This window comes from Misgurnus anguillicaudatus, chromosome 25, assembly GCF_027580225.2.
Source record: "Misgurnus anguillicaudatus chromosome 25, ASM2758022v2, whole genome shotgun sequence".
Taxonomy (NCBI): Eukaryota; Metazoa; Chordata; class Actinopteri; order Cypriniformes; family Cobitidae; genus Misgurnus; species Misgurnus anguillicaudatus.
In genome coordinates this window covers 10,032,133-10,044,294 of record NC_073361.2, presented here as the reverse complement: position 1 = coordinate 10,044,294, position 12,162 = coordinate 10,032,133, and the positions used below count along the sequence as shown (strand labels likewise).

The 12,162-nt window shown below is 39.9% G+C and overlaps 1 protein-coding gene across 2 annotated transcripts in view; it reads left to right on the top strand.

Moving 5' to 3' along the window:
* lyrm4 (LYR motif containing 4) overlaps window positions 1-12,162 on the top strand; it is an 85,828-nt gene that overhangs the window by 18,437 nt on the left and 55,229 nt on the right. For both annotated transcript variants that reach the window (XM_073863741.1, XM_073863742.1), the window contains exon 2: window positions 933-1,053. In XM_073863741.1, the coding sequence (XP_073719842.1) occupies window positions 933-1,053 (121 nt within the window). The remainder of the gene's footprint in view (window positions 1-932; window positions 1,054-12,162) is intronic.

Genomic DNA, 12,162 nt, shown 5'->3' with positions numbered 1-12,162 from the left:
AGGGCAGCACAACAGTGAGTCCCCCGTCCCCCAATTCTTTCCTACATGGCGAACGGCAGCAGACAAATGGGGTGACTCATCCCCTCCCATACGGACGGCAGCCACCCCACCTCGACCCAGGAGCACGGTAGCGAGGTCTCCGCCCGGGACTGCAGCCACCCCACCTTGACCCAGGAGCACGGCAGTAAGGTCACCATTCCCGTTGAATCTCCTCTTGATCCAGCACCACCGCCTCGGGCAGCTCGACGTAGTCTTCCAGTCTTCCATGCTGCCCGACCTCCGCAGCACCCGGGTTTCAGCACCAATGTAACGAGTGGAGAGTAAGAAGGCAGAAACCGGAACACATTTAACACTTTAATATTTACATTTTACATAAACGCAACAAAAGTAAAAGCTGGCAGTCCCTCACGGACGACAGCCGGCTAAAAACATCCAATACATTACAAAACACTATGCCTGGTCCTCTCTCGTCCTCCAGCGTCGTTGTTCCTTCATTTATACTTCCGGACTCCTCTGTGGGATACGAGACTGGTGTGCTTCACAGGTGATGCTCATTAGCAATCGCACCACCAGCCTCGTGCCCACGGCTCTCACCCATACTGCGTATCACTCATACATTTGGTACCAATATGTACTTTTGAGGCACCTATATGCACCCTTTAGGTACAAAGGTGCATTTCTGAGAGGGTACAACCTCAGTAATAGCCTTTGTACTTTTTTCTGAGAGTGTAGCAAGCAAACTCAACTAAATAATCTCATGGGTCTGCGTTAGGCACCAGAGTATCGGAGACCTGCAGGTGCCCTTTCTTGCCATGGGCACATCAGCAACCACTTTGAACACCCTAGTAATCACCTAGCATTGCTCTGGCAACCACCCAGATCTCTTAAGCAACCTAACATGAATGTTTATTTGTTTCTCTTTGGTTTTGAAGGACATACGCTCTACGGAGAGTACGAGATGCATTTAGGGAAAACCAGACAGTGGAAGATCCACAAATGCTGGAGGCGCTGCTAACCAGAGCTCGGGACAGTTTGGCCCTCATCCAGAGACAGGTACAAGTCTAAAAAAAAACTAATAAAGAAATGATTTGACATTGTTTACATGAGAGCACAGATCAATACTAAGAGTTATTTATATTGTTATGACCAATCTTTTGTCTAAAAGGTTTGTTAATGTCATTGTTAAAAAAGCAGAACCATACTGCAACCATACTGCAACAATTCCTACTTGTTATAGACTCACAATCAAAACCTATTTACACCTATTGATGGGCACTAAGGATGACTGGGTTATTGTGCATTTGATATTTTCCTACTAATTCAATCTAAGTTAGTTACACTGTGGTGGGTATGGATGGAGTGCAATGTCCTGAAACACCTATGGATCATATTCAGTTTAATATAAAGACTGCCCCCTGAATAAAACTTCATTTTCACTCTCCTGGTGTAGCTAATAAAAGAACAGTGGGCTTCTTTTCTTTCTGTTCTTGGATAATTCACTGTAGTCTCCTGAGAGCTGGAGGAAGATGGCCACTGTTGCATCTCCAGATGCATGTAGATGAACACCTGCTCTGTACCCACCTGTCTGTTGGCACATTGCACGCACCACTAATGACCACTGATGCCTCGCTGTCCTGCACTTTGTTCCCATAATTTCACTCGAAACATGGGCTGCATCCCCAGGGGTTATGATTCATTAGTCTGAATATCTAAATTACATTTGATTTTGTCTTCCTTCATCTGACTTATTTCTTAAGCCTTGTTTTTCAGTCGATTTAAAAAAAACATAGTTTATGTGTTTTAAAATACTTGTTGTTTTATTATCACAATTTTAGGCCTTTTGGTTACTTTAAGTAAAGTGGTGAGAAAGAATATACATAAAAAAATTGCTGGGCTATTTTCAACCCAGCATTGGGTCATACATTTTTCATCCAATTCTTGGGTCATATATAAACTATATTTTTATGTTAATTCAGCCGAACAGCTGGGTTTGTCCCTTATTGACCCAACACTGCGTTGAAAATACCCCACCATTTCTTAGAGTTATAGTTGCAAGAAAGTGTGAGATGAAAGCAGACTTAAACTTGTTGTCTGCATAAATTCCCCATGCAAGCTCAATATGTCAGAGCCAAAGACTGTAAGAAAATATGGACGTAGTGTCCATGACGTCACCCATAGGTTTGTGAAGAGCTTTTTTGAAGCCAATAGACGGCCTACCATCGCCATCTTGGCAGTGCATCACTCATGGATAACCGAAAATGGGCGGGACATGGGTAGAGCTGAGGTGTCTGGTTGCTGAAACCACACCCGCCTAGCTCGACATTAGTGACAGCAGTTGCAGTTCACCCGCCACTCAAGTGACCACGCCCTTAATTATGCAGAACTTTAGAAGGATTAAGATAATTTAAATGGATGGGTAACAAAAAATCACCCCCCTTACAGTTGTCACGAAGGGAAAAATTAACTGTATAGACCACAAATACTTTTTGTTCCAACTGTAAAAGTGCTAATTAATACCTCATAGATACATTAAACGGCACTTTTCCATTGCATAGTACCCCACGGTTTTGTTTGGGTCAGCTTACTTATGGGAGCTTTTCCACCTTGTATCACCTCGGTCGGGGTTCCAAGCGACCCGAGCTGATACCAAAACATGACGCGAAAACACTGTAAATCACTGATTGGCCTGAGAGAATCTCCACTACCTGCGTCATCACTATAATGTAAAAGATTAGCTTTACCTTCATGCTAGCTTGCGCTGTTTCGAGTAAACATGTTGTCATCTATGCTTTGTGTAAGTTCCCAAACTCCTTTTTAGCGATGAAAAACATCCACAGCTTGTGAATCAGGAACACCGTAACAGTTTTTTCCAAACTTGCAGTTTGTGGCAGCACATTTGCGACGCGCACGTCCGCATATATGCTTAAATGCAACTTAAATGAGGCTCAGCCGAGCATGTCGACCGATGCCAAGGGTGTTGGTACTTTGTACAGAAACTGTCATGTGAGACAGAGGTAGTGATAAAAATTTGTGGTGGTAAATTTTAATTTTGTGGCGGACTGAGAAAAAAATTAATGTATGGGAATGTACAACCACGCTCTCAATTGTATGATGTCACAGCAGTAGGCAGCACAAATATAACGACACGCCTATCCCACTCCGAAGTGTTAGTAAGCTTGATGGAAAAGCTAATCAAGCCAAAGTCAGGTGAGGTGAGCTGAGCTGACCTGACCTGACCAAAACCAAACTGTGGGGTACTATGCAATGGAAAAGTGCCATCAGTATCTCAAAGGTACATATTGGTACCAACCTCTTAATTTATAAGCCATCCAAAAACCAATGAAGCGGACCATTACTGATGACAGTACTGCCACAGCAAACAGATTATCAGGCAATAACATCTTAAATTTAGTTAATCACAACGTTATCCTATGGCTTCAGAAGTCTTAAAGTGCCCATATTATGACTGTTTTTCCTCAAGTTATATAGGTGTATGAGTTCCATTAAGCATGTTTCAAAAGTTGTTTGCTCGAAATAGGTTGTAGGAAAAGATTGTTACCCATCTCTAGGAGCCTCTGTTTCAGTGCATTTCAGATTGTGCCGTTTTGAGGTGGTCATTACATATTTATGAGCCGCTGCTCCTTTGATCACACCCCACTACTAACGTCATCTGCCCGTGCTCAGTGGTATCGTAAGCAGTACAGACCACACTGTGTTATTTTTATATATTATTATTAACGGTTTATGTTGCCATCAGACAAATCAAGCAAAAAAGTATCACTAATAAGTACACTCCTGGAGAAGAAACTCATGAAACACAATGATTCCAGAGTAAATTGTGATGTAGCAGTCTCAACAATACACTCGTTTTCCCTGGACAATGCTCCGTTATAAAACATTTTCAAACGCATTATTTTCGCAAATGACAGAGATTTAGACCCGGCGGGGGATGTATACTGCTTGTGGACCGCGTGCTAATTGCTAGAAGCTAGTGGGAGGTCCGGACCTTATCTTGGGAAAGTGATAGAGACTCGGGGGTATGTTAGCCTTGTCAGAAAAGCTGGGTCGGTAAGGCCCGGTCTCGGTTAGTTTGGCAAAGCACTATTACTAAGTTCATGTAGAATTGTAAAATAAAGCTGTTAAATATGTTTTAACTTTCGAAACCACGCTGTAAACTATCTAAGTTAGCCTGCAAAAAAATATCTATATAGCCTACTGTCTAAACAATATTTTTCACGTAACTATACATTTAAAAGGTATCATTTACGGGATTAGCATCAATGTATAGTCTCTGTTTTGAGATACAGATGCTCTAGCATCATAAATGTAGTATTTTGTGACAGAAGATGACAACATGCAAAATATAACGTGACTTCTTGCCTTTTGTTTTGATATATCGATCGCGAATCGAATCAACTCTGTTTCAGATGTGTGAATAACCCATGAAAGTCCAAAAAAATCCAATGACCATTTTTGTCCACAAATGCGTATAATCCGTGAAATATAGATATATATTCTGTTGTTTATATCAGATTTCGCATGAACGTCTTATCGCCTACAATCTGAGGACTATTTGTGTCGTAACACACTGTATATAAGATTACTCCGGGTTCCAATAAACACGCGTTAAAACTTTGTTTTTAAAAGTAGGCGGGAGTATAATCCATAATATCCAAATAGCTCTGTTATTTCCATGAGACATGATAACAGTATAGAGGGTATCAGCGAAGTGACTGGTCTGTGCTCTCTAGCTACCTGGTGGGTGGAGACCTGCGAGTGGGGTGGTGGGCGGGAAAATTCAAACGGAATGTGACGAAACGGCTAGTTGCGTCCAACATGATCTCACAAAGTTCCGTGGCATAGTCACGGAATTTTGTGCTAATTTTTCCGTGGCCCTGCTACGGACTGTCTTTTTCCGTGGCACTATCACGGATTGGTTACTCAACTGCTTTTTCCTATTTTCAAACCATTTTCGCTTCGGTTTAGGGTTAGATTTGGTGTTTGCGTTAGTATGTCACTTTAAATATTGGTTTATACTATTTTTTCTGATTTATTCTTTTATATTTTCTAAACTTTAAACAATTGTTGCCTGGCGTTATAGTTGGGTTTGGGTAGGGATGTCATTTCATGTAAATCTAACCCTAAACCGAAGCGAAAATTGTAAGAAAACAGGACAAAACAGCTGAGCAACCAATCCGCGAGAATGCCACGGAAAAAGACAGTCCGCAGCAGGGCCACGGAAAAATGCGAAGATCCGTGAGAATGCCACGGAAAAATGAGCACAGAATTCCGTGACTATGCCACGGAAATTCGTGAGATCAGGTTGGTTACGTCACAATGGCGCTGAGTTTAAACTCGTGCAATCTGAGACTCAAGGCAGAGGACATTCAGAAACCTATATTTCACTCAAAACAGCATGGATGGATTTTTTTCCAAGTTTGTATGCGTGTGGGAGCATCAGAGACACAAATGAAACCCCAAAACCCAGAAAAAGTGAGTTTTTCATAATATGGGCACTTTAACATATACTGTATAGTTTACAAGCTATATGAACACATTGGTATAGGGCTTTTTTTGTCCTTTCGGAGCATGATTCCGCACATCTCTGTTTTAGTTTACATAAAACTCTTCTTTTAAAGAAAGGGCATGAGCCCACCAAAGTAAAGCTAGAGGTGTATGTTAAGAACAAAAGAGAGTTAAGGGTGAGGATCTGTTGCATTGGGATCATTTGTCTCTTGTATCTTACCAAAGAGGTTTAGCTGTTCTTTGAAACAGAATCAAAGTATAGCCTTAGAGATCAGACCATCATGATATCTGCATTAAAGGCTTCTGTCATCCTGGCATACTCCGCATGGGAATGAACTTCCTGGGGAGTTAAAAGAAAGATCTTCAGTCAAAAATGTTAGGGTCAGTATCACAAAGACCAGTTTCACACCTTAGCATGAATTTTTAAACATATGGGGCTATTTGAATTAAGAACTTTAATATGCTCGAAACATACTATGAGACAGGAGAAAATATGCTGGTACAATAACTGGTAAAATTACAGTGACATCTAAAAGTCAAACAAATGTCACAAATTCAAAAGCAAAATTAGGGATCCTAACTTCTTTGTACAAAAGGTTTGATTTCCTTTTGGACTTTTGTGTGAAGCATGTTTCTGGCCCAAGTGAAGTGTCATCTTGTAGTCTTGTGTCTGAAGTCTGTTGTAGCGTGAGTGAAGGACGTTTCAGGTTGTCTCGCCACTACACTGCCACTGTGACATTATAACCAAAACAACAGTCATCCAGAGGTTTGTTGACTACATTCGGCCCCAGGCTGCTTTAGGAAGCGACACCTACACCTCTCTCTCTCTGTTACACATACCCGAATAACGTCCTGTTCTGTGTCGTGACACCTCCAGTGTGCTTGCCACCCTCTGTCCACACCCACACCACAGTCTGGCATTGACTTACTTCATGTCTTCAACTCCACCATATTGTATGCGTGTATGTATAAAGGACACGGGAACTCCTCCAATGACTGAGTCACTGCTTATGTACCCCCCTCGCTCATGGATGTTACACACATTTTCAATCTGACGCTGACTGGTTCTTGGCAATGACCATCTCCATCTTTTTGGAAGGTTTTTTGAAATGGCAAAACCTGTCATCTAAGCTTTGAGCTTTGTTTGGTTTCCCATAACAGAACATTTCCATTAACCATTTTTAAAGGGATAGTTTGGCCAAAATTGATATTAAACCCATAGGGGTGTGACGAGATCTCGTACGACGAGATTAAATGTGTCTCGCGCGATTTCTTGTGGAGGTGAAATGCTGGCCATTTCTCAAATAAAAGACTGCATCCTTCGGAGGTCGCATTTTTAAACTGCATTTACTTCATAAAGACAATTAACAATTTATAAAGTTTACTAATTATTTAGTTAATCGCAAATTGTTGTAATATGCTCACGACTTGCCTTGATGACGTATGCAGCCTGCATATGCGTCCTTCAGAGGATGCAGCTTTCTTTTTGAACTTTTTACAGTGCATGCAATATATTTGTCTTTTACTGCGTTTGCTTTTTTGTTTGGGTTTCCAATAATGTTCGTTTGGGAACTCGTATGAAGTCTAAGATGTGTTGTGTTTGTCTGTCGAACAGTGTCAGATGTGAAGTCTCAGCAGATTAAACCCTCACACAGAGTTTACATGATTAAATGTCTGCATGTTCTTGCTCAAAAATAACAGTAGCTTTATCATTTCTATTGTAAAGAAATGGACATATATTAAATATTCAAATGGATTTAAACATTGTTTGGCTAAAGATAAGCGTTTCTCTCCGTCTAAAGTGAAAGTTAAGATAGCGTCCGCGAGACGAGTCCACTATCGCTCCCTTTAGGCATTTGTTATAATACATACAAAATGCTTTTTATTTATAGGCCACAAATGTAATGTGTTTAATGTAACTTGGTTTTAATACTTTATTTGAACCAATTATTATTGCATCTTCGTTATTATGTAATTTTAAAGGCTACTGGGTAGGGTTGCACCAATCGTTCGTAAGTTCTTTCTTAAACTGGGACGTAAAGTCCAAACTAGAGGCTTAGTAACTACTAGCTAGTTTATAACTAACTCTTTACTTAATTTGGTTGCAGAACGTAGCTAGTAGGTCGTAAGCTCTCCGTAAGGTATCGCATAGAATGACGTCTATTTTTCTTAACCCAATCACAAGCCTTATAATGGGTAAACAGGAAATAGTCTGAACAGTATGTAATTTCAAACTCATTATTGTCTCGCCTAAACTAAAAGTTGAAAAAGACGTTAAAGCATACGTTATCAAACTCAAAACATTACACTTTTAATTCAAAATATCTATCCCACGCATGGAGGAGAAAATAAACAGGAAGACATTTTAAATCTTATTTTAATTGATGGATACACAGAAAATTAAACAGTTCTTGAAAACTCGTTGACGAACTTGCGGCTCATCGTAATTTATACAAGCTCATCGATGTAATATAATCTGTCTGACATCTTATTCCAAGCGTTATTCATGGACAGAGGCTTCCATACAGTAAATATTTAGTTACAACGTATTGTTACGTTTAAACTAAGTTTAATGGTGCAACGCAAAAACATTTAGTAGTGCGCAAGTTGTAACTTAGTGCCCATTTACGTCGTAACTAAGCTACGTTGTAACTTACGCACAGCTGGTGCAACCGGCCCCTGCTCACTTGGGTCCCAAAAATAACAAATTACTTCATTATCAGTTAGCAAAATAATTGTTAGTGAGAGTCCTTCATTTAGTTAAAACTTTAAAAAACAACATGATTTCAGTTTCTTATTCATTTATTTAATCATTGAGGATTTTTTTAAAAGTGTAAAAATATCGTCTCTTTCTCGTGAACCCAATCTCGTGTCTCGTCTCGTGAATTAAGTGTCTCGTCACACCCCTATAAACCCATGATTTACTCACCCCCAAGCCGAGATGCATATGTCCATCATTTTTCAGACTAACACGTTTTCAGTTAATTAAGAATGTAAAGTTACGGGGTCCACTCTTTCAAGTCTAAAAAATGTGCATCCATCCTTCACAAAATAAATCCAAACAGCTCCAGGGGGTAAACAAAGGCCTTCTGAGGGTAATCCGTGAGGTGTTGTCAGAGAAATATCCATATTTAAAACTTAATAGACCCATTTACAACCCACTTGATCAAATAGCCTGTGCGCGCATTTCGCTTACGCAAATTTTTGCTTACACCGTTTATGGGCTTTCAACGATTTCACTTTGTTTAGCATAATCTGCATAAGACTGTGCATGTAAACACACTCAATGATGGGAAGGAGCCCTGGTCCCCTGGTCACAAAACAAGTACAGATCATTACCTCTCTACCATTGTGCTTGACACTTGGTATGAAGTGTTTTTGATGATTTCATGTGGTGGTGTGCATTAGTGATGCGCGGGTTGGCGTTTTTTCCAACCCGCGGGTCCCGCTTTTATGAAATATTGTATCTATTTTTACAATAACCGCCCCGCGCCCGCAACCATTAAAATAGACGTACTAGGCATTTTGTAATGTAAATAAAAAGAGGCTTTATTTCAGACTAAAAAGTGCTTGGAAACAGCCATTAGATTACATCGCCCTGTGATCTGGCAACAACATACGCGAATAAACCATAGAAACCAGCATGGTCATATTAATATAGAGATAGGATAATGATAAACCAGGGGTGTCCAATACGTAGATCGCAAAGGCAATGCCGGTAGATCGCACATAAGTTAACTGTGTATTCTCATGCTGTTCCATCATGCCTCCACGAGAAAATTGGCATTATGAGTAATTGTGAAACACTTAAGTCTTTTTGAGTTGCAGTGCCTTTCTTCTCATATGTGTTTTTATAAATCTTATGCCTGCCCGCTGCAGCTCAGTCATGTAAACTTCCGAAATTTACAAGCATGCAATCGCATCGCATCGCATTCTTGCTTTCATGCACGAGCTGAAGCACGCGAGAGCGAGCGAACGAGGGAGAGAGAGAGAGGCAGCGTTGTGCTGATATATGCTTCTGATACTATTGTAATTTTCTTTCTAGTTTGTTTCACTAAATCTCCGCTATTTTAAACAGTACTCGACATGTGCTCCAGGATTTTTTTTAACTCCTCAAGAAAATAGAGTAATGGTGACATCCCTAAATCCAATGTAGAGATATACTGTATGCAGTATAGTTCACGCATTTAAAGTGTTTTTAGCATGTAGAACTTGTCGGCTTTATCATTTTAAAAGTAGATCACCACACAAAAAAGCAGCATTTGTATTATCTATTTACAAATTCCCTACCTTAATTTCTACCGCAGATCGCCTTTCATCTTTTATTTCTCCGTTTTGCTGTTGTAGCTGGCAGCGGGAGCTCCTTCTCGCTTCCGGGAAGTGACGCCAAAGGTTTGGGGATATCAAGTAAAGTTGCGCAAGTTACGTTGCGGAATTTACGTTGCCACATTGGCCTTCGTAATTTAACCTTATCAAAGAACGTAATAAAATGTAAAAATATATTCCCAAATATTTAATATATATGCTACAGGGAATGAGACGCAACATATCAGTTTTTTAATTTTGTTTTTAATGACCCGCCCCAACCCGCCCCGCATTAAAGTTACAATTTCTTTGCCCGCCCCAACCCGACCCGCGTGGCCCGCGGGTTACGAGACGACCCGCGCATCACTAGTGTGCATTAAGACCAAATATATACACATATCCACTTTGGTGTTGTCTGTCCAGAGTCTCATTGCATGTTCGGGCAAACTTTACATATAACCCAAGGAGTGCTGTCATGCTCTTTTCAGAGGGAAGAGGCTTTAAGGGACATTCCAGCGATGAAGTTGCAGGGACTTCCTTCCACTCATGTGCAAACTGAAAGTTTTCCCACTGTGAATAATCTTCCCCACTATAGAGTGGTGGATTTATTCATGTAAATGGCCTTAAAATCTTTGCCACATTTATGGGCAGCTACAATTGCTTTTCTAAGATCATTGCTTATGTCTGATAATTCTTAGCATCTTGTTAACACGAATGCTCCAGACCAGCAAACTGTCAAACGCAGTAAGGGTGTACTTGGGTATTCACACATGGCTTCTATAGTTTGGCCTAGTTTTAGTTACATTAATAACAGAATATGTCATGTGTTGTTGTTCATCTGAAGTTGTATTTATCAACTGAGCACATTATTTTTTTATTTCTTCATACCCCAAACCATCAAATTTACCCAACTGTATACAAGCTATAATATGTCTGCCTATTATGCACTGGATTTTATCCAGGGTAAAGTGCAGTTATTTTACCTTTCTCTGCGGCTCATAAAACATCTCGATTGAGGCAAACTGCCCGAAAGTTCATAAGTGCTATGATATCTTTAAATATAATAAACCCACAAGCATCTCTGCGATAGCTTTGAATGTATCCTCATAATGTCTAAAGTATACGTTGGTGATGGATGACAATGTCTAAATGCATTCACATTGGAATATGTTTTATTTTTAATCATAAGATGGTAGTTTAATGCGTATGTTTAACTTGAACAGCCACTGACAGAAGGCAGAGCAAAACTCTCTCTCTTTGCCCTCTGACTCACTCTCATTTTTTGCCTTCATTCTCATTTACTTTTTCAATTACTACGTTAACATGTGCACCAAAAACAAGATTATTTCCAATAATCAAAGGAAGGACTTAATCGCAGTATGATTGGAGCTAACCTCTTTACTCTTGTTTACATGCAGATTTTATTTTCCGATTATTTACACATAGTCCAATGCAGAGCACAAATGATGAACTCACATAAACTGTCCACTGTTTTAATTTAGTTACGTTAATTGACAAACACGTTATTATGGATGTATTTTGTTATTAGGTGCCGTGATGAAGACAGAAATATTATGATAAGTTTTATATGCTGCTGTCTTGTTATTTGAGCGGTTTCTTGATGAAGGCAGACTGCTGACAGCGAGTCGTGTTGACAGAGTTCAGGGAAAACTTCCTATTTTAAAACAAATTTGCGCTTATGTTGCGTGCTCTTCAGTTCAGTGCGATATAAATGCCATTAAAGTGTTTACATGGCCGCATACTGCAATTAAAAACGGCGTACGCCACCTGTTTTAATACAATTATTTTTGCTACGATTATGAGATTACTCGCTTTATTTTTATTGAAGTATTGTGTTTACATGAGGTAAAGCATAATCGCAATATTGCCCAAATCCCATTATAATCGCATTGTGAGGGTGCATGTAAATGTGCTCAATGTTATCTTCTGTTACCATTAAAATAAAAAAAGGATGAACAGGAGACATTCATCTTAGCAAAAATGAACCATGTTTTAACTACAGTAACACAGTACAGGGGTATTTTTAATCCAGCATTGGGTCAAATAGCAAATTTTCTGGGTTAATTTAACCCAAGGGATGGGTTTGATCGTTTTTGACCCAGTGCTGAAAATAACCCAGCATTTTTTTAGAGCAGTGGTCTTCAATGTTATTCCTGGAGGCCCACTGCACATTTTGTATGACTGGGTCCGAAATCGCATACTGTGACAGTTGGTAATGAATTAGATGAAGTTAAACTGTTAAAACTGTAGGTACTATATGGCTGCGTCCGAAAACTCTAAATTGCTGCCTTCTGCGGCAGCATTCCAAGG